The sequence below is a fragment of the Betta splendens genome, chromosome 12 (genome assembly GCF_900634795.4).
Source record: "Betta splendens chromosome 12, fBetSpl5.4, whole genome shotgun sequence".
Taxonomy (NCBI): Eukaryota; Metazoa; Chordata; class Actinopteri; order Anabantiformes; family Osphronemidae; genus Betta; species Betta splendens.
The window spans coordinates 5,739,250-5,761,571 of NC_040892.2; the positions used below are offsets into that span (position 1 = coordinate 5,739,250).

The 22,322-nt window shown below is 47.8% G+C and overlaps 1 protein-coding gene across 15 annotated transcripts in view; it reads left to right on the forward strand.

Moving 5' to 3' along the window:
- The window catches only part of rgs3a (regulator of G protein signaling 3a), an 80,088-nt gene extending 57,946 nt beyond the window's left edge, over nucleotides 1-22,142 (forward strand). For 11 of the 15 annotated variants that reach the window (XM_029168493.3, XM_041073048.1, XM_041073049.2 and 8 more), the window contains 6 exons: nucleotides 2,315-3,274; nucleotides 12,745-12,815; nucleotides 17,860-17,961; nucleotides 18,909-18,970; nucleotides 19,867-20,033; nucleotides 20,119-22,142. In XM_029168493.3, the coding sequence (XP_029024326.1) occupies nucleotides 2,315-3,274; nucleotides 12,745-12,815; nucleotides 17,860-17,961; nucleotides 18,909-18,970; nucleotides 19,867-20,033; nucleotides 20,119-20,319 (1,563 nt within the window). In that variant the 3' untranslated portion in view covers nucleotides 20,320-22,142. Of the gene's footprint in view, nucleotides 1-2,314; nucleotides 3,275-12,744; nucleotides 12,816-13,562; nucleotides 14,869-16,944; nucleotides 17,616-17,859; nucleotides 17,962-18,908; nucleotides 18,971-19,866; nucleotides 20,034-20,118 lie in introns of those variants that run through there. The other 4 variants (XM_055513387.1, XM_029168492.3, XM_029168490.3 and 1 more) reach the window with 4 other exon arrangements.
- The last annotated feature ends 180 nt before the right edge of the window (nucleotides 22,143-22,322 follow it).

Below are 22,322 nucleotides of genomic sequence, written 5' to 3' on the forward strand. Positions count from 1 at the left end.
CACAAGCTCTAACATCATGAAGCATTGTTTTAGCTCACAGAGGTCATGAAATTAGCCGTCCAGCAGGACATCAAATCAAATCTTCCCAGAGAGCTGAATCCTTTTCTGTTTCCCCCTCTGTGCTGCAGCTGAGACAAACCCAACACCTCCACCTTTCAATCATATACCTTCACTTTCCTCCATTATTCAACATCTTCTTCTGTCTGTCCTCCTCTTTCTCCTCCTCATCTCACTTCCTTCCCTCTTTCTGTCTCCTTTCCTTTCTACCTTGTCTCCTCCATACATTCACTCTCCTGCCTCCAACCCTTGGTGCCTTTTAACACATGCTTGTATTTCCTTACTAATTGATGTGATGCCAGAGATTGTGATGTGCTGAATCATTGATGATTTCAAGTCAGGTTTGTGTATGTGTATAATACCTGCATGTGTCTGAAGACATTTTACCTCGTAACGCAAGACATAAAAAGGTTTAAATGATACAAGGCTGAAGTGAAGCTCTATTTTGATGTGTGTTTCCGCTGAGGAGAGCGTGAGGAGGAAGGAGTGATCATTTGATAGGACAGGTGGCTCCATTGTGTCTCAAACTATATCTTCAGCAGTCACCGGTTTATGTGCGTGAGGCAGGGAATAGATGGGAAGGGAGTAGAAGGGGGTCACAGAGGCAGACAGTGACTCACGCTCCTGACTCCGACCACCCCGGCCAAGAAAAGTACAGGGAAGATGTGAAGGAAGATACGGAACACAGGGGCTCTGCTTCCACTTTCCTCTCCTGGTGCGTGTATGAAAGTACATCACGTTCTAAAAATACCCCTGGTTGCACCCTGTGAGTCAGTACCAAGTCTCCATGTCTAGGTTGTAACGCTGCCGTGAACCATTTAGATAGGATCGCAGGAGGGTTAAGAGGGAGGCGCAGTCCGGGGGGAAATGAGAGGCCGGTATCTGTGTGGGCCAGCGGTGCCGTACAGTATGAAACCACCAAGAACCAGATAAGTCGAGTGGATATTTATAGCCCTGAGTCACCGTTTGTGTCTCACCGTGGACACGCTGGGACGGGAGCAAATGACCCAAACAAGCATCCACTGCCGCCTCCACCCGGGACACGGCAGCGCCGCTAAAGCAGTCCAGGAATCCTCTCCTTAGCAACAGCCTGGGCTCCTCCTGTGGGACCCCACAGTGTTCCGGGGCAGGTGAGGTGTGTCGTCACTTCGCCAGCGGAACGGAGGCCTTCACCGCTCGCTGCACCGCCTCGGAGCAGCGGCTGCACAGTTGGATGGTTTCGAGTCAAGTCAAGTGGACGCAGGTCAAAAGTTTGCCAGCAGACGCCGTCCGCACGTGGGGAGACCAATTTAGGCAGCAAACGTAGGCAGGCGGCTTGTGAAATATCATGCGAGCGGCCTCAGAGGAGCCCGTGTTCTGTCTAATTGGAGCACGGCGTCTTGTGACTGCGCGCCGTCGTCATGAGTTGCCTCGACCGGCACAATGAGGCCTTTTTAAGCGGAGGAGCCGCAGACTTAAAGAGGGTTGAACGGACTCGTTAAAGACGCGGCTCCTTCTGTGGTTTTAGCACCTTAACGCGCGTCTCGTCTCATCGTGTGCTGCTCTCGATCAGAAACTGTGAGTTTGAACCAGTTCAAGATAATCGCTTCGTCTGATCTCCTTTGAGTGAACTTTCCTTAATTGTCTGATGACCAAGTGGGACAAGGATTAGTTCCAGTTTTTCACAACAACGTTTGTTCTTTTCTGACTGTAGATTGGATTTTAATATTTAAACCAGCGCAGCGTTTAAAGTATTCATGCAGGCCTGCAGGTATTTGGATGTTTTCACTACCCGTACACACAGTGACGCAGAGCGGCTGAAAGCTGAGGATGAGAGCAAACAATAATGAACGTCTGTGTTGTTGTCAGGTTGTCATTGATGATCATTGACGTAAATGATTCAACAATGTTAATTAAAGCAGTATTTAAAAGCTACCGGCTTAGTTTGACTGATTCAGAGCCGCAAACTCAGCATCTAACAACAGGCTGAAAAGAAACACATAAAGCCCCTGATTCTGGCTTTATAATATGGTTTAGCCAGTTACCATTGGAAACACATCCCACTCTTGGACCCAAATAGAAAGACACATGGCATCATCTTTATGCTGTCATCCAGTCAGTGTGATGATGCTTACACTGTGGTCTGCGATATGAGCTCCCAGGTCATCGTTGTTTACATCCCACAGCCAATCAGGATTTAGTATGTGTAGTATATATAGACAGTCCAAACACGTGTCTAGACTGACGTTCCCGCTTCTTTCTCTGCTTCATTTTGTAGATGTTGGAGCCTAAGGTGGATGCCCCCTCGTGTGAACTGGGCGGAGTGGGAGGAGGTGTGTGTCTCCATCTGCCCCCCCGCAGCTCAGAGGGCGAGGACAGCAGTCTGTATCCCTCGAGCCCCTCGGAGCCCCCAACGCTGGGCAGTCCTCACCCGTCGGAGCCCCTCACCCCCCTGGATGAGGTCTACATGCCCCTCGGGGGTTTGATGGGATCTGTGGACCGGCATAAGGTGCCTCCCACACCGCCCCCGTCCACAGAAGGTGAGGATTGCAAGAGCATGGAGGGGAACGAGATGGAGCTCTGGAGAGAGATGAAGGACGTCGAGAACAGGGGGGAAGAAGAAGAGGAGGATGGCTCCAGCAGGAAGAGTGCGGGGAGTGAAAGGGACGAAGGAGAGGAGGAAGGTGAGAAGAAAGAGGAGGCGCTGATCAACCTGAACCTGATGGTGTCAAACACAGACGAGGACTACGCCTCAGAGCCCCCGGACCCCAACGCTCCTCCATCCTCCTCCTCGTCCTCCTTCGTCATCCCCGAGCTGCGCCTCGACCGCTCCTTCAGCGCCGACGCCCTCTCCTCCCCCAACACCGACGACGAAGAGTACGACGAGGACGAGGAGTCGGAGGAGGACGAGGACGAGGACGACAGCGACGACGCCTACCTGCAGCGCAGCGACAGCAAGCGCCGCAGCATGGTGGAGGGCGCCACCTGCGAGAAGCACGGCGGGGGCGGGCTCAGCGTGCAGAACTCCCTCCGCCGGCGCACGCACAGCGAGGGCAGCCTCCTGCAGGACCCCCGCACGCCGTGCTTCACCTCCGACAACGCCATCAACTGCCTGGAGGTGGGCGGGGCGCACCACAAGGGCGGCTGGACGCTGCCGTCGCCCAAGACCCTGAAGAAGGAGCTGACCAAGAACGGCGGCTCCATGCATCAGCTGTGCATGCTGTTCTCCGGGCGGAAGGTGAGCGCACTGCGTGAATGGTCATAGTAGGAGTTCCTTATTGTTCCATCACTCTATGTGAAACGCATCTCACCTCGGCCCAGTGTTTGAGCGCATGCGTTCTTGTACACAGGGCGACCTCAAGTGGCAAAACAGAGGAAGTGCTTGAAATAATTTGACCTTGTTGACCCGAATCCGCAGTTAAAGACCAACTCACAATATATCAGTCGACAACATTTAACATTATTTTATACATGGTCCTGGTAAAAATGTGAAGCCTTTAGACATCAGACTGTATCAATATACAATGATGTCATGTTCCTGCTGGTTTCCCAAATTTAAACCACAGACTATCAAGACAATGAGATACAATAAATGTATGAAAGTCCCAAAGAATTTCTTCTAGGCTCTTTTTAATAGGTTGTGCAGTGACTATGTCGTAATGCAGGTAGTAGTTGTTGCAGTTGTCCAACAGAGGGAAGCATCACATCCTGTATAGCTGATAAACTGTAATACATTTGGACCCTGTCTTGTTTTACTGCACTTTTATAAAGGTTGAGAAACAATAAATTACAAATTCTCAGTATGTCTCATTTTCCTGTAGAAATTATGGAATTAGTTTCTAATGAATTCAAATTCCTAATAAGTTATTAATATACTTTCCTGAAATCAGTACAAAAGCTGGAACTGGAGGTCAGTATGTTTCCATCAGGATGGGACCTGCACGTGTTTTTAATAAATACGCAAAAAAAATAAAAAGTGCTAAAAAAACAAGGCTCAATTAAAAACACGTGGGGGGAAAATGGACGACCGAGACCAACGTAGTGATGCGACAGCTGTACAGATCAACCACAGGCTTAGTGGTGGATGCTCCCTCCCGTTGTTGTTGTAGAATCAGAGGCAGCGCTGTGTCCTCCTGTCAACGCACTCAGCAGCCTTAAATGGCAGCGTGAGCCGTGCACAGGAGGAATGCAGCGCACGGGGCCCGGGCCTGTTGGCCTTGGCAGATTCAGGAGTAATGGTGCTACCTATTGGCGTCATGGACACTTTTCCATTATTTAAACGGCTCCCTCCTCTCCTCCCACGCATGCATCTCCCGAAACCTGAAGTTTGTGCTGCGTGTGTCTTAATCGGATGGCTTGAGATTTGTAACATTGATTTGTGAGCATGCAAAACGCTTTTTAAAGCTTGTTGATGCTGATTTAGAACAACAGGATCTGTGATTGTTATTCAATTGTTATGTATAACTAATGTACAAGTTTTATTATCACTGAAGAGAAGGAAGAGAAGGATTACTCCACAGAGACAAGTACAGAAATATCATGTGTTTATGTACAATTAATCATTTAAATGCAGATCAGTCCACTTCTACTTCCTGCTGTTTGACGTCTGACATCCAGACGTGATGTCTCATCTCCTTTCCACTTGTGAAAGTGATGCAAAGGTTTGTGCAACACACACGTGTGTGTCCGTCCCAGCATTTTTGGCTCAGACAGGCCAAACATTTTGTTTATGGGAAGCGTTTGATGCTTGTTTGAAATCTGGATAAATAGCAGCGGCCTCCGCCGACGCTGGAAGGGAACCGTTTTAATGTGTTTACCGATCGCTGCGTGATTGCTTACATTCCTGCGCGGTGTCGAGGACACAGAGTAGAACAGTGGGCTAGCATGCGTCCGACCCTGGAGCACAGGTGTGTGTTCGGTGCTGCAGCCTGTCCTCAGTAACGACCGCCCGCTTCACCAGAGGACGGACAGTGATGCTCGGTTCATAACACAACCTGCATTTAAGGAGCACAAATGAGGACTTTTAGTGATAAAGAGGTGGAAATTAAACCTGCTGTTTACTTTGAACTTGAGCTTTTCCAATTGTTGTTGAAGCATTGCTCAAACAGTCAAGCTCCATACGAAATGTAGATATAAATACATTATTGTCCCAAAGTAAATTAACACAGCCCAGATGTAATACCAGGTGAATACACACAGCTCCATTGAACCTGGTGACTCATCTTTATCCTTGGGGCTAAATCCAAAATCATCACTGAAAAAAAAACTAATTCAAACCGATCCATGTTTCAGTGTGTACGCTTTCACTTTCTTCACTTAATGCTCCAACTGTCCTTAGCTATTTTAGACCTACACGCTGTGACATTAGTAAACGTCATGTAGTTTAAGTACCTCAGCTTCGCGTCTGCCGGGACCTCGGCAGCTTTAAGCGACTCGCTCTGACCTTATTTTATTCCCAAGACCTAATGTGCAGAATGCTTTCAGTTCCGCTAATCTTAGTTGTTGTAGTATTAGAGACACAGCACTTGTGGATATCAGGACAGCGATGTGTACCCTTCATGGGCACATGACCGGAGCTAATAATAGTTTGTTTTTTAGCGAATGAACAACGTAAGAGATTCGCGGAAGCCATTTAAAAATACTAGGTATCAGGAAGTACCAGTCCCATCGCTTCACGTGTTGTTTTGTTCACGATAGATCCAGCGCAGGGAAACGTAGATCTGAGTCAATGTGTGTTTGACACAATGATGGGGTACTGTAGCAAAACACAAGGTTTGGCAGGCTGGCTGTACAGTAAATGTTGTGGAATGGACAAAGGGTCGTCAGGGGTCAGGTTCATGTGGGATACGTCCAGTCAAATGCAAAACCAGTAGCGTAAATATTTACTGAGCAGACGGAACAAGCTGCAGGACAGTCAACACAGTGTCCAGTCATGAGTCTATTGACAAAAATGTGAATGAACTCAGTGCAATGCTTCACTTCTGCTTAACATGTAGTTTCAGCGACTGTACCTGGAGGTTCAGAGTTAAAAAAAGGCAATAAATAGATTATAAGACTACTAAAATATGGTTCCGTAAGAGAGAACAGACGGAGCTTTTTCATTTAGGAAGGAATTCTTGTCACTTGTGAAATCAGAGGCATCTTGCGCGCTCTGTGGGTGAAATCCTTGTCTGGAAGCTTCCAGACAGATTCCTTTTAGTTTGAGGAATGAACAGCGTCGCATGTGCCTTGAGTAAGAAAATTATGCGGTTCAAGCAATATTATTTTTAATTATTAGAAAGTGAGGACGAATTATGTGTTGTATTTGAAATCATAAGGGAGGGGAATGAGAGAGGACAGGATGGAGCCAGCAGCGTAAAGAGAGAAAGCAGGTGATGAATTCAGCTCAAGACGAGATGATGTCGACAAAGCAGCTTTCATAACATTCTATTGATTCTGGAAAAGCTGTGGAAACGACGCATCACGTCAGGATGTGCAGAAAAATGAACATCAGGAGAGGTTCACCATTTAGTTGTTGATCACTTGTGTTTCATTTCCGCTTTTGACTTAACATAAATATGTTGACATTTCTCTCAGGCACTTCCCAGAGATTTTATTCTGACATTATAATTAAATACTCACCTCATTCTTCACATCTGCTTATTACATTTCGTTCACTTGTGCCTGTGGTCGAGAAACACATGTTTTTACTATTCAGATACTGTAGGTGTAGGTTCATCTCATACTGTAGATGGATTAACGTTTGTTGACTGTTATGGAATATTTTTGTTACTTAATTATTGTTCCAGCTGTAGTTTTTTATTGTTTTTACAATGAATGTAAGGTGACAATATAGGAGGTGCGAACAGAAACAAATAATTCAGTTTCTTGCCACAAGTAAATAGCCTCATTGATCAACACCTGACCTTCTATCAAAAAGAACCTCCAAAACACAAAGCGATACACTTTTCCCCCTGAAATGAACCCCACTTGTCTTTTAGATCTGTCTCACTCCTTCTGGCCACATGAGAGACTCCCACACTGATCCTTTCTTTCCAGAGAAGCTCCCACGTGGCCTGAGGACCTGCACCGATTCTGTCTCACTGTTTTTTCTATTAGCTCCCACACGGATTTAAAGACTTTCCTTAAATCCCCAGCACCAAAGCTAGTTTATCCCGGGCTAATGAAGCTAGCATTAGTCTCATTTGCTACTGTTGGGCTGTTTGTGGTAACTGAGGGCTTTATTCAGCTGCCTGGTTGCTACTGCTATGAACCATTTGTAAGAAAAAACGTGGGAAGGCGCTGTTTCCATCCATTAGCCGTGATATTGCTGTAATAGAATGTCATCCACGTCGATCTGGCTGTTTCCCATTGGAACAAAACAGAACAAGTCAAACACTGAACCATGGCTCAGTACACACAAGTGTTTCCCCATGTAACAGATTGCTTCTGTGCGACTGTGTGACACATGCCTGAACTGACACCTGACAAAAGTAGTGACAGTGCAACAAGGCTTTCGTCCCGCGTGACTAATAAAAATAGAGGGAGCGGATGTGACACCTTCCGAAGCAATCTAGTCTGACAGAGCCTGGAGGAGGTGGGGAGCCATTGTTTCAGTTCCCCACAGCAAATAAAAATTATTCTAACCCACATGACTAATACAATAACAGGATTGTACTGGAGCATACTGGCAGCTGCTATCAGGGATCCGTGTGCCGCTCCGATGATGTGTGGATGATGGCTTGAAGTCACTTACTGTAGAACCCAGACTCTCTGCCCACCTCAGCGTCCTGCAGTCTGCGTGCAGGCAGTTGGACCATTAGAGGACAGGACTCCTCTGGTCCAAGACAGGACCCAGGAGCTGTGTTGTGTTTGGATGCAGGTGTTTACATCACTGGTTGCCATAGCAGTATTTTGACTAATGTTGACCTTAACACTGGATTACTGTACATTGTGCATATAAATAAGCTCAGTGATTGTTCGACCAACCCGGAGAGGTCTGGTAGAAGACACACAGTGACAGACAAGAAGCAGGGCAGTGGAAAAGTTGTGTTGGGACCACGTCAGTGTTCCTGCATACTGCGGTCAGGGTGGAGGGCGGACACGCCTTCACTACTAAGGACGTGTGCTCAGTTGGCAGCCCACAGCGAGAGTTGCTTCACGCTCTGTTGTGATGAATTATCTACTTAATATAACCTAAATGTTTTTACTTGCCTCCGATGCAGCCTGAAGGTTTGTGTCATTATATAACTTCACCCCAAATATTCTCACTCGCTCAAAGACTCTGACTAGATCTCACTTTATCCTTGAAAGTGTTGCGCAACATACGCAGGTGGTGTGTGTGTGTGTGTGTGTGTGTGTGTGTGTGTGTGTGTGTGTGTGTATTTTGTGTATCCTTTTTGTCTTATATTTGTTTGTACTAGATTTGCTGGATTGTCGTACTGTAAATACGACTTCTCATCCTTGTCTTTGTGTTAGTGCTGCTCTGAGCCTGAAGTCTTTAAACGGTGTGGAAGAGCACAATAATTCAAAGTCACTGATGTGTATAATTTGCTCTCAGGCGTTTTGTTCCATCTTTTTGGGACAGTTTGCATCTTGACACAATGGTGAGAATGATGGTGTAGAATTATGTAACAAGTACTGAGCCCAGTACCTTGATTCCAAATTCACATCAGATGAACAGGGAACGGATGTTAAAGTCCTGTGTGTCACTGCTTTACTTCCTTACTATGTAAATGTGTCAGTTATGATCCTCAAGGTTCTCAAATAGAACTCTGTGTCATAACCCTGTGATCTGGGATTAATCCCAGTAGAACTTAAGACAGTGTGACTCGTCTGAATGTTCGAACACTACTGCAATTAAACATGAGCAAATCATTAGCAGCTATGCAAATGAACAGTGATGCTCTCACTAAGTAATTAACCATGAAGCGTATAATCATCAGCACCTACATGACCTGTCAAGAGGAAAGAGCTCTGTTTAAGAACAGGACTCAATTATTATTCAAACATTACATCCTTTTTGTTTTCACATAGTAATTACAGTTTAAAAAGTGAATATGCAGCTCAAACAATTAAAAGCAGTTAATGGCAATTTAAGGTCATTTAAGACACCATCGCTATAACAACCAGCTACTGTACAACACTGAAGTACCTGGCACCAAAGTGAGTAGAGTTATACTGAGAAATTCTTTGATAAAAATATGCTAAAAGTTATTTATGCTTTGAAAAGACAACACGAGTTCACAGTTAAAAACGGTGAACATTATTGCAAACAAAAAAAAGCAAAAAAAGAAAAATGTCTGGTGATTTATTTGTGAATAAAAATCCCACACACACAGAGACAGTGCTCTCTTTTTATCTGCTTTCATGTAGTTTAGGTAGAGATGAGTCAGTTTCCTATTCTAGGCTGAGTTTATATTCATTTCATTTGTTTTATTACTCATAATTGTATTGTATGTGTGTGAAAATGCTTGTGATTCATAATTACATAAGTTCCCTATAGAAACACAGTTTTTCAGTTTTTTTTAGAAACTGCTTATTAATGCAGGAAGTTGGAAAATATTCTTGGTGACGCACTGTAAATAGAAAGAAGAGAAATTAAATAAATTAAGTAATTGCGCATCAAAGAAAAGGAAAGTGCTCATTAAAACTCAGAAAAATGCTTAATTTAATAACTGGACCTTTTGATCTCTTCCAGTTTCTAAGTTTAAACATCAGTTTGTGCCCTTGTGAAAAGTTCTCATAACATGCTCTGTTGCATCAATGATCCCCTCATTTTCATGCGTGTATTAATGTGTGTGATGATTGTCACTGACTGAGTCCCAGTTCGTCCTGTCCCTGATTAACCTACTGGCGTCAGCAGCCTGTTCATTGTGAGATCACCACAGATGACTTTATCCTGGTGGAGCACAGAGCAACACAGCGATAATTTGCCACCGATATTAAAAAATACCAAACAGATCACGCGTGACTGTGTGTGAGGACTTTGTCTTAATACCTTAACAACCACTTTTTCTGGGTAATGAATGACACAAGAAGTTGAGAAGCTAATTTAAGGAGATCACTTCCTCCTTTATTTGTGCACTTAATAGCTTCCACATCCTGAAAGCCAAGACTTTGTTTAACCTGTGTTCTTTTCTCTTTTAAAATAAATGCAACATTTTATTTATGCAAAGTTTTATCAAAATGTAATGTAAAATGTATTGAAGCTACATTTATTGGCGATGGGGCAAATATAAGATTGTCATACTTCAATAGTTATACAGTAATCCCATGTTTTGGATGATTAGCATCAGAGCTGCCCAGGTCTTGACACCAGGCTGGAAGACGTCACTGGTCCAGTCTGAACCGGGTCTGACACATACTGTACACAGAGCAGAAGCACACAATGTCAGGAAGCCGATTCCTAATGCACTAAAAGCAACGCTAGCTCGTCTGGGTCCAATAACAATGTTCCGACCCCGGCTCGTCCATTTGTTTTCAAATAAAATCCAAAGAGGGGGCCGTGAAAAGGAAGGAAGCAGGCCGGCGGAGCTCTGCTGAGGGAAAGCAGCACTCAACAGCTGGGAAGACTTTAAAGCACAACAAAGAGCAGGGTTCACGTCTTTGTCTGACGGGTTTTAGGCCCGTGAAGGATTTAGCGTCTGGGTCAAGAACGCTCCCGAGCTGTTCAGAATATTCTCCCTGCACAAAGTGTCCATCGCTGGAGGGCGGACAGTTCGTTGAGACGGAGGCAGACGGCTCGGTTCTGCCCTGCTCACACACCGTCCTGTCCCGAGTTCGGTACCGTTTCTGGCCTTGTCTGGAACTGGGTTACATCTGGTTACCTTCCGCTCCTCTGCTGTGCATCGAGCGGTGCCTCTGTTTTCTTACTGTCCTCGATGAGGCATGTGAGCACATCAGCACGGACACACACACACACACACACACACACACACACACACACACACACACACACACACACACACACACTGGGGCTATTTTTAGAAAGGGCTCAGACTTTTCACGCTTCACTGACCATTGCCAGGCAGACTGAGTGTGGGTCTAAGTCTCGTTTGTGTTATGGGAAAAGGGGGAAAAGCAGAAGAAAAACTGAGGCATTCTTATTATTATTTATTGCGAAACCTCTCCACTGCATGCATCCAGATGCCAAAGCGGCGCATGTGATGGGTTCAGCGTGTGGTCTGGTATTCAGTGATTTATTGAGCAATGACCTCTCTCATCTGGAATTCAATCTGTCACTATCACGATGGGAGTACGGAGCAAACGGGCGGCGCTCGATCGCGGCCCGTGCTTCGGCATCAGACGCGTGCGGATGCTGCATCGGCGTTAAAAGGCCGACGCATTTCCCTCCGAGCGCATCCGCCGGCGTGGGAGAGCATTAGGCCACTGGTTGCACAGACCCGACCCGACCCGACAGGCAGACGAGCCTCTGATCTGTGTGTAATCTGCCTCACTGAGACCCCTGAATAGGCCTGACCTGGGGCAGAAAGCTGACGAGGTCTCTCCTGTTGTGACGCTCCCTTTCAGATCTCTGATGGGATTGTGACGCCCCCCATGAGGCCCAATGACTTAATCCCGGCACATGCATCTAAATGCGAGAAGAAAGTTAGAATAGATAGAAGTTACTGCAGAGTGAAACAGAGTCAGCCCATGTTAATAACAGGCATAATTACCTCTTATTTGCTCAGTAAATTCCAGCTGGTGGCTTCGTATCTAAATGAAAGCACAAAAGACATTGTGCCCTGGGCAGCTGGTACGCGCAGCAGGGCCACATGCAGGTGGATGTGTAATGAGGGAAATGTTTGCTCAGTAAGATGATTTAAACACAATAATAGTCTCACGTGCACAGTCCGCACACAGACACGCTGCTGATGCACTGTACCGCACAATCGGCCGTTTGTATACACGCACATCAGCATCTATTGATGTTCAATGCTCTTCTCCTGACCTTAAAGGGGGTAAAAGGGCGTGTGTCACCTTCCTATGACTCACTTTTAAAGGGCAGCTCCACCTAATCTATTGTCCAATCGACTGAGTATTAAATGTGGATGGTTATTCACGCACTGCAAGTTTCTAGTGCGCTGCTGAGACGTTCAGGGACCCTTAACTTTTATAAGCGATACCGTCCTATAACATGAAGGTCAATCAAGACTTTGTGAATTTGAAGCTGTGGCTCTGACGGCTGAAAGCGAGCGGCCTGCAGCGCTGTGGCCGGGATCCAGCGCAGACTCAACTGCGTGTTCCTGTAACACAATGGCTCATTATTTAGAGCCTCACACACGCACACACACACACACACACACACACACACAATGGGGCAGGCCATCAGATTAGTAGCGATTGACCCCATCCACACCCTGAAGCAACTTCCCCTTCCTCCCCCCAGCCAATCAAAATGGTGGGTTGGCAGAAAGTGTAATGTGAAACCGGGGTCTTGGCTCCACACTTCAAACCTTTGGCACAGTTGGAGGCCGGCAGAAACAAGAGCTGTAGTCTTTCACACTCGCTCCCACATCTTCAGTCATTTGTTCTACCTACTGCCCGCAAACGCAGCCAGACGCCGCAGAGCTGCCTTGCGGGACTGAAACTCTTGCCGCTGCTATGGATTAATCCTCCTGGTCGCCGGCTGTGTGCGTTGCAGACGGGACCGCTCTCGGTCCGGGGGCCGTCGTAGTGTGTGGAGTGCGGATGATGCAGTGTGTGCTCTCCTTCCTCTGCCCTCAGCTGAGCTCCGGATCCCCCTGTAGCTGCGAGGTCGGCCCTGACGGGACCAAGAAGAAGAAATCCAAGAACCTGTGAGTACTTCAGTCTCAGTGTGTTCCTCTGCCTGTGCTCATTGTCCCTTTGGCCATCTGCTCATTTTCAACCCCTGACCTGTGACATTTGAAACCATGTTTAGAAAATTTCATGAAACATTTGCCCCGGAAATGAATACAGCGTCAGGCACAACCGGTATGAGGCACAGTGGAGCTTTTCATGCTAATTCAATCTGGTGAAAGGGTCAAAATTTCACACCGTGCGTTAGCGTCCTTTATTGTGAAAGGATGTTGTTGCTTGTGTTCCAGCTAACGCCGGATGATAGTGTTTTATGGCACCTCATGGGGGGGGGGGGCTGCGATTTCAGGACATCTGTGACATCATCCACCAGTTCAACCATTAACGTAACATGGGAATAGTCCGGTCATGTGCGTTTCCTGCACGTGTTAACGGACCCACAAACGCCGCTGACTCATTTATCGCTGCCCATCCATCTCATTAAGTGGCGAATTACCCACGTGCCGCTGAGCAGCGCGCCGCTGCACGCGGGTCTCACTGTCGCGGGAGGCGGCGCGCGTTTGTTTGGGCGCGTTGTCGACGCCTCGGCGGTTCGCCAGCTGTTGAGCCCTTTTTTCACGCCGCTGTCCGTCGACACCAAAGCCCTTTTCACGCCGTGGGACAACAAAGCCACGCACGGCGACCGCTCTTGGGCCCATTCTCCCGCACAGGCGGGGTGTCGGTGCTGTTTAGTTAACCAGAAGATTAAGTGATTAAGATTCCACGGTCCCAAGAGTGGTCGGTGCCTTTTTGTCCACTCTGTGCAAACAGCTTCAAGCCTTTGTTTGCTTCATTATGACAGACAGACGCACAGGAGACACTTTGATGAACCAGCTGAATGGTAATTGGCTGTAGACACTCCACTGCTTTATAAGAAGCGTCTTTAGCGCCTTTAGCGTCTTTATTGTCGTGATCCTGGTGAAACACACATGGAAGAAACAGTTTTTAACACTTGAACATAGCAGAAATTAGATCCTTGGACCCATTGAGCACGTGATCGTTACAGTATTTACATGTGTCCTTGTGAAACTGTGGAGCTCTTTTCCACAGCGCAGTGAATGCATTGTTTTCTCCACACTCATGCATCATTCAGAACAAAGACGCTCCGCTCCTTAACTTCCTGAGCATTATTCCCCCATCCTCCCATTCTTTCGGTTTTACATTTCCCACTCCCCGCACCCCGTTCTCCCGTTTCCTCCTCTCCTCGCGCCTGGCGTTCTGCTTTCAGCCCAGCTGTTTTCCTGAGGATTGTCCAACTCACTTCTGCCGCCGCCCCTTCATTACCACCTTTTGTTTCACGTTGTGCAGGTGCTCCGCTTCCGAAACAACCTTTAACAGCCGCGCTCCTTCCTCGCTCGGTGGTTTTTAAGGCCGTAAATCCGCAGCGCGTCGAGAAGTGCAGCGCATCAGAGTGAAACTCATGACGGGTGAATCCTCATTCATGGAAAAGGACCCATGAGCAGATCTGGAGTCCCCTTTAGACTCATAGAGGCAGGAAACAGAAACAGATGGAGAGAAAGGGAGCAGCATCTGTGTGTTTGCCTGTAAACATGGACACAACACGTGGTCATTACTGTATTGATAGATGCAGCCTGGGGCTGTTATGAGTCTGCATCTCGTGATGGTTCAGAGCAGTCGATGGATGAGCGGCAGCAAAGCTGACACGTCCATATGTCTTTCAATGACATTAATTAGGTTTTTAAATGAACATATTTAGTCTTCAATTCTCTACGACTGGATGCATGGATCATTTTAACTTACTAACCCATAAATGACCAGGCAGCACTGTGGTGATTGGGTGAGCCTAGGGTCCGCCTCCCCCAGCCCCCCACCACTATATAAAGCGCCACCGGAGCCTCTAGGGGGTCAGAGGAATGTGACTGTCAAACAAACCGGGCCCCGAGCGCCGGCACTCTTGACACGCGCTGACTGTACACATGCAGCGGGACCTCCACACGCACCCGTCGAACCTGCTCGGAGGCCGGCACCCATGTTTCACACCGTGGTGGATTTGTCAGAGCGGTACCTGGAGAGGTAGGTGGGAGTGGGTGCGAGGGTCCATTTGAGCCTCGCTTTCCGTGATCGCAGACTGTGTAGTGTCCCACCGTGGCTCCAGAGGGGCTTACTGTGGGAAGCGCTCTGACCCCCACATGGTCCTCATCTGTAGCTTGGCCCCCTTTCTTATTATATGCAGCCTGGATTTCAGGAATAGGACGACGGCTCCTGCGGTCTTTGTGGAGGAGAAGGTTAGTTTGCTCAGAAATAGAGCTCCGTGAATGTGATGGTGTTATATTTATGGACGGAATTTAGGGCAATTCCCTTTCTTCGAGGAATATTCCAAAGGCGGTCGGCGGGAGAGGCGAGTCCGCGTGGACGTGTGTCTCGGCTGTTTTGCTCGTGAAGACGTTCACTCACAGTTTGCTCACGTAGCCCAGGATGCGTGTTGCAGCCGCGTTTTGAGGCGACCCTTGACCTTTTATACTCGCACTCGCACAGATGCACAAACATGGTCGCACAGTGGCGACGTATCGGTTCGCGGCCGCCCGTGGGAAGTGGAAGGCGAAATGAAAGTCCAGCTGTTTCTGAGCCGCCCTGTGCTTCGGTTCCTGACGCAGGCGACGAAGTGGGGCAGTGGACGGCGCTCGCGCCCGCGCATCGGGATGTGCAGCACGTCTGTCTGCAGCTCTCCCCCATGTGCTCCCAGAGCCTTTCCCTGGGAGTGCGGCCTATTTTTCAGAGCACCAGGAATAGCCAGTGGGGTGCTATTAGCGCGTCTAATGTGAGCCAAGCAGAGAGGGAATAAAGAACGGAAACCTGAAGATAATTGCACCACTTAAAGCTCCCTCCGTCCCCGAGCAGACGCTAATGTGTGCGTACACACGTGCTGCAAACAGAGATGCTGCTGTTGCCATGCCATCCTAATTTTGCAGTTTTGTGCCTGAAGTGTTTTTACTGTAATATGTCAACTGTGTGATTGCTCCTGGAATTAGAGCTGGGAGGCTGTTTCACACGTCCCATGGACTCAACAGAGGCGTTTTAGTGTTATTTCTTTGTTTGGGTCTGAAAATAATTGGGCAGATAAATCGACGTTTGAACGTGTTTGTTTCAGTTTTGTCATCAGGTGGGAACTAATGCCTTGTAAGCAGTCAGCTGAGCGCAGCAGGGTGCGGTATCCACTGTCATCCACATGGTGGCAGCAGACAAACACTTTTTTCAGTCATAGTCATGGTTATGACATCATCGTCACATTTTTCCCACCCGAGCTTATAGATTTCATGGAATCACACCAAATAACAGAGTGTCCTTTGTCATACAAACTCTTTTTCAGCCCTTATTAAATATAACTTTCCCCCCTTTCGTGCACCGGAAAGCCAGAGGCCATCTCTCTCATTTAAGTCAGCTCCAGACCTCACTGCCTGGAGTGAACACTTAAAATAGAACAATCTATTAAACCCTGCTCAGATGTTATGAGTTTATTTAACAGCAAGCAAGTTTTTATTTGGGTGATAATGTCCTTCAGGCTCTTTTGTACTGAAGCACCCTGTTGTTTCTATAAAAGAGCGAACTGTTCTCCAGTTAAGCATCTGGCTCGATCTGCTTCTGTTGTTATTTCTGTCGGGCGATGCATCATTTCTCCACCACAGACCTCGTGAATATTTAGGTAGCATTTACAGAATTTGGGCGTGACAGTTATTTCGCTATAAAGTGGACATTTTCATCTAAATCGCGTTTGGTCTGTTAACTTTATTTCGTCTCACATCCTTGCTTACCTCAGCTGCTTTAGCCGTCGCACCAGAACACTTTACATGTCGCTGATCGTGACTAATGCATTGGAAAGGCTCTTTGTGCTCCTCTGAGTCAACCAAAGAAATCTGCACCAGTCCAGCTCCTAAACACAGGCCAAATCCATTAAAAGGCCCAGTCAGCAATATTTCCAACACCTCCTACAGTCATGTTGTAAAAATGACCTCTCCCTGATGCAGGCTGGGAGTTTTCCAGCACCTTAAAGTGTGGGGGGCTTCTCCTTTTATCCACGTACTGTATCTTCATGTGCAGCATTTGTGCCACCCTCCCTCCGAGCACACGTTTGAATGATAGGTGTCTATAACTGGAGAAGGTGTTGCTTTTTTTGGGGTGTTGTCGCTCTCCAGGGGCCGGTGGGTTGGCGGTGGGACCAGCCTGCCGTGATTAGGGCCAGCGAGCGCACGCCTCCGCGCCGCGCTATTAGCAGGCCAGCCAATCCACAGTGGAAATCAGAAGCGGGGACTCAGGAAATGGGTGTTGAGCGAGGTCACGTCCCAACGAGACAGCACGTGCTCCGGGTCGGGAGAAGCCAGGACGCGCACCGTGGGATTATGGGAGCGCGCCGCCGTTTCTCGCCCCTCGCCCGATACTTAAGGCGGCACACGTGTGCGCGACGCGAGGACGGAGAGGCGGCCGAGGTGAAGCGGGGGGGTTTCGGATGCTGGAGTCGAGCAGGGGAGCAGCGCGGAGGTCACGGTGCCCTGTTGTGGCCCCGGGTCGGCTCCCTCTCAGCATCCCCTCCAGGCGCATGGAGAATGGCGTGATGAGACGGTGGAGTGAGGATTGAGTCTCTCTCCTCCTCTGCCACACTCGCTCAGTCCCTGCCGAGGAACCTGCCAGGGACGCATCCACAGCAAAGACTGCTGGAGGTTTTAGCTTGTCGCTAGACGCGCTGCTGCGAAGCGAGGACGAGGAGCCCACCAGCTGCTTTTGGGGGAAAATCCTGTCCCGCCATATCAAGATACAAGGCTGAAAATGTACACACACATTTGGGTTTTATTTCACGCGCATTGGATTTACAAAGCTGAACCGTTGGATTGTTTCACTTCTGGACTTTGAACTTGGAGACTCAACACTCTCTTCCGTCTCTTTTTCTTCTCTGATTCCTTTCATCCTCTCCTTGTCCTGCCTCAACTTTCCGCCAACGTCACCTTCACATTCCTCCTTTCATCTCCTCTCTTTTTCCGACTCCCCCCTCTCCTCTGTCTTCCTCTCACCCAGGGCCAAAGACATGAAGAACCGCCTGGCTTTCCTGCGGAGGAGGAACGAATCTCCAGGAAGCAACCCGGCCAGCAAGCTAGACAAATCCATGAAGTCAGTCAAGTAAGTGGCCACTTCCTGGCTTTATGCGCGAGGCTGCTTTCCGGGTCTCGCCACAGCTGGAGGCGAACTGGTCTGGGAAGTCAGACATGTGGGCAGCGGGAGAGACGGGAGGGTGCATGTGATGTGTGGCATGATTAAAGTAAATGGGAGGATGCGTTATTAAGGAATGAACGTCACAAGGAAGGGAAAGTGAATTGTGTGTAAATTATGGGAAGGAAGTACATTAACCAAATCGAATATGCTTGTAATTATCAGACACACACCGTTTGTACAGTCCGGCCGGTCTCGGTCTCTCAGTCCATGCAAGTATTAAAAAGACAGTTGTTTGACTTTATTTCACTTAAAAGTGGCTTTACAGTCCAGCACAGAACATAGAATAATCAATAATGACACAAAAAAATTGTTGATTTGTCAGAATAAATTTAAGAATAAATTAGGTATTAAGTATATAATAAAAAAATGTCCAAATTGACTAAAATGTCAAATTACGCAGCAACTGCCTTCATGCTGGGTTAGAAAAGGCCTGAGATGTGGACCACAGGGAGCCATAAGTACTGTACAAGACCTTCCGCTTATAGCAGGGTACAGGAAGGATGGAAGGAAGGCAGCAGGGGGCAGACAGACACTGGTGGGGGAGGAGGAGGGCTCTAAACCCGAGAGCACCCCACCGATTGGCTGGCTGAAGTCCCGCCCCTCCAGCAGGAGTATAAAGGCCCAGATCCCCTCCAGAGTGAGGCAGGATGTCTCATGGCTCTCGTGTGGGAACCATTCATAAGGCAGAACCCAATGTGAGGCGAGAGCTGTAGACACAGACGATAGCGCAGAGGGATTATCCACGTCCACGTTTTCCACCTGATCAACGCAGACGACGTCCCGCGGATGGGTCACACAATGAGAAACCTGGCTGAGATGGGCTTGTTAAAGAATCGCTCTGCTTTCATCTGCAGACCCTGCCCGGAGGAAGCGCTCAAATGGGGGGACTCGCTGGACAAACTGCTGACACACAAATGTGAGTTGAACATAAGTCATTGTTTTCATGAGAGTCATCTGTTTGGAAATGTGGCGGTTAATAGTTTAATAGGTGAATAGGAACTTGTGGACGCACACACACACACACACACACACACACACACACACACACACACACACACACACACACACACACACACACACACACACACACACACACACACACACAGCCGCAGAGCCCGAACAGCTTGCAGCAAGTTGAACTAATCCTTAAGCTCTGAATCTACGCTTTACATGGGGAGAACGAGGGGGGGGGTCGTGTTGGGGGGGTGGGGGTTTACTAGCACAGGCAACCTGCAAGTGTGCTGCTATTTTTGTTTCCCGCACTTCATCCTCCAAAGCCCTTCTTCATTTTCCACGACAGAAAGCTGATGCACAGCCAGCGTCACATCTGCTCTCCATTCGGCCTCGCAGGCCTCTTTATTCCCCCGCTTCTAATTTCCTCCCCCCCTCCTCACCTCACTCCTGCTTGCCAGAGTGAGGTGAGACTGGCTGGGCTTATCAACGTGGGTGATTCATGGGAACGGGAAGGTGCCGACAGCGGCCGTGGGAGTACGCGGCTTCCTGCCATTCTCTCCTCTCAGTGCCTTCTTCCTCCAATCATTAACTCCACCGAAACCTGAAAAGCTCAAAGTGCCGGAATGCGTTTCTTTCCCCTTACGCTCAAACAGTCACGCCTTTGTTCATTAGCAGTGTGTGCGGGCGATGCATGCGTGGGTCAGTGGGGCGCTGTCGAGGGCTCTTTACACGTGCTGCGGCTTCTTTCTTCCAGCCACATGACTCGTGTAGTTGCTGTTCCCGTTGCCATGGCGCCCCAGTCAACTCCGCTCTTGTTTATTCTCATCTCCCCCCGTCTCCGCTCTCTCTCTCCCTCAGATGGCCTGGCGGCGTTCAGAGCTTTCCTGCGGACGGAGTTCAGCGAGGAGAACCTGGAGTTCTGGCTGGCGTGCGAGGAGTACAGGAAGATAAAGTCGCAGTCCAAGATGGCGTCCAAAGCCAAGAAGATCTTCGCCGAGTACATCGCCATCCAGTCGTGTAAAGAGGTGAGTGGAGGCGATGTCGCAGCAGCTTCCTGCTTCTTCGAGACCTTGCCCCCCCCCCTCACTGTCGCGTCCCTCCCCCCTGCAGGTGAACCTGGACTCCTACACCAGAGACCACACTAAGGACAACCTGCAGAATGTGACGCGCTCCTGCTTTGACCTGGCGCAGCGGCGGATATACGGGCTGATGGAGAAAGACTCATATCCCCGCTTCCTGCGCTCAGAACTCTACTTGGACTTAATCAACCAAAAAAAGCCCAGCTCCACTTCGACCTCCTCCTCTTCGTAAGAGGCCAGAAGCTGAGACGAGGAGAAGAGAAAGATGACGAAAGAAAAAAAAAACAAAAACATGGGCAGACTTGAAACATGTACAGTGGGTGTGTGGGAGTTATTTTGGTTTGCCTTTTTTTTATTTCAATCTCTGTTTGTCATCCAGTCCACTATGATGTTTTATTGTTATGGTGTGAGAGGACCGGCGAAGCTACGGCAATGCAGAGGAATGTAGTTTACCAGGATGGATGGAAGAATGGATGGGCTGACGAGTGCGTGAATGGTTCTTGCTAAATGACACAAGCCCGCAAGCGAGGGCTGAAACAGAAGCTGGACACTTGTCTCATCACTGTTGCTTTGTTGTTTCAGTCTCTTGTGTATCCAGTTTTACTGGTGAAACGGAGGGGTCGCCTCAAAAAAAAAAACAAACCCTGCAGACGTGAAGACAGTCCGGTACTGTTTTGTCACCCTCCTCCTTTTATTTTGAAAGTCCCACTTTAAACCCTTCCTCTGTGAAGCCTCGTCAGAGCTGTCGGTACGACACAAAGTCCTTCTCGCGGTGTTTTCACCAGGTTCCAAACACAGCGGCGAAGGGGGAAAGAAGACGCGGCGATGTCTGAACGAAAACTGGTGTTGACGCTGTGTTTCACATGCATCTCTGTTAACCTCCGAGCTTCTATAGATGACGCTCATCTCACTCGATTCACCCGGAGACTGCGAAACGTGCTGAACCTTTGACAAAGTCGGAGACGGCGACGGGGCGAAGAGCGCGCGTGCGACTGGAGACCGGGTCGAAGGTCACGCTGCAGAAAACGACGACTCGCTCCCCGTCTCCAAAGACTGTTTACAACCAGAAGCGAAGAAAAACACACAAAAAACAAGGTGTCCATGCAGACATTTCCTTTAACGTTGTAGCTTATTCTGGACTAATGGAGGAACATTCTCAGGACATTGCTGTGACAGGTCTCGCTCGGTTTAACTCCTCAACTCGTTCTGTTTTTCTACACGCTCACTGTTTTTCTATGCTTTAGGGATCTGGCGCTCCCTAGTTCCACTGAGCAATACACAAGACGTTGCTTGTTCCGTAGTCGGAGTTGGAAAAAAAACAAAAAAAAACGCTTCAAGTTGTACAAAGGTTTGCCTATTTATTTAGATTAACTCTAACTCTCACGTCCTCCAAAGCACTCAGCTAAAAGCTCTCACTTTCCTCTTAACCACCAAACAGGTCCTGAACTTTAAGTGCAATATATTTTTATTTTATTATTATTGTTTTTGGTTCATTCATTTATTTGAATAACTTTAAATTTTTATGGGAACGACAAACAGCTTGAGCTCTGTATTAACTTTATTTGTTAAGAGACAAAAACAAACTTAGAGCTATAAGGTTGACTTACGTACATTTTCAAGAACCATGCGTAGTTTATTGAATTTTAAGCAAGTGATTCTAACTGTGTGTTGATCTCCGGCAGCAGGCAGCTGGAGGTGTCATGGTTGTAAATATAATTCTTTAAGAAAACTATGTGATAACACATTAAAAAAAACAAAAAACTAATAGGTGTGCGCTGGTGGAGAACGTGGGACCCAGCTGTACCTATGTAAATATGAGAGGCTCACAACTATAACATCACGTGTATTGTTAAGTAGGTGAGCTACTGTAGAGCAGGCCCGGTCCGCCCCCCCCCCATGGCCATACACTGCTTATAAGGAGCTCTCTGAAATGCATTTCATCATTCTCACTGTTTACAAGTCAAAATGCATCTCCTAAGATAGCAAGTGGAAACAGTAGAGTACATTTGGTGTCACTGCTAATGATAAATAAACCAACCAACTGATGAAGTAAGACGCGTTGTCTCTGGCTTTTTCTTGGGATGTGTCTGTGTTCACGGCAACATGACTGTGAAGGTACTTTGAATCTTTTAAAATGCCGACTGATAAATATGCAAAATATGCTATTCAAGCTCTGATAAAGGCTGGAAAAGATTAGATTTAACTTTCAACTCTCATTCAAATACTTTCCACATA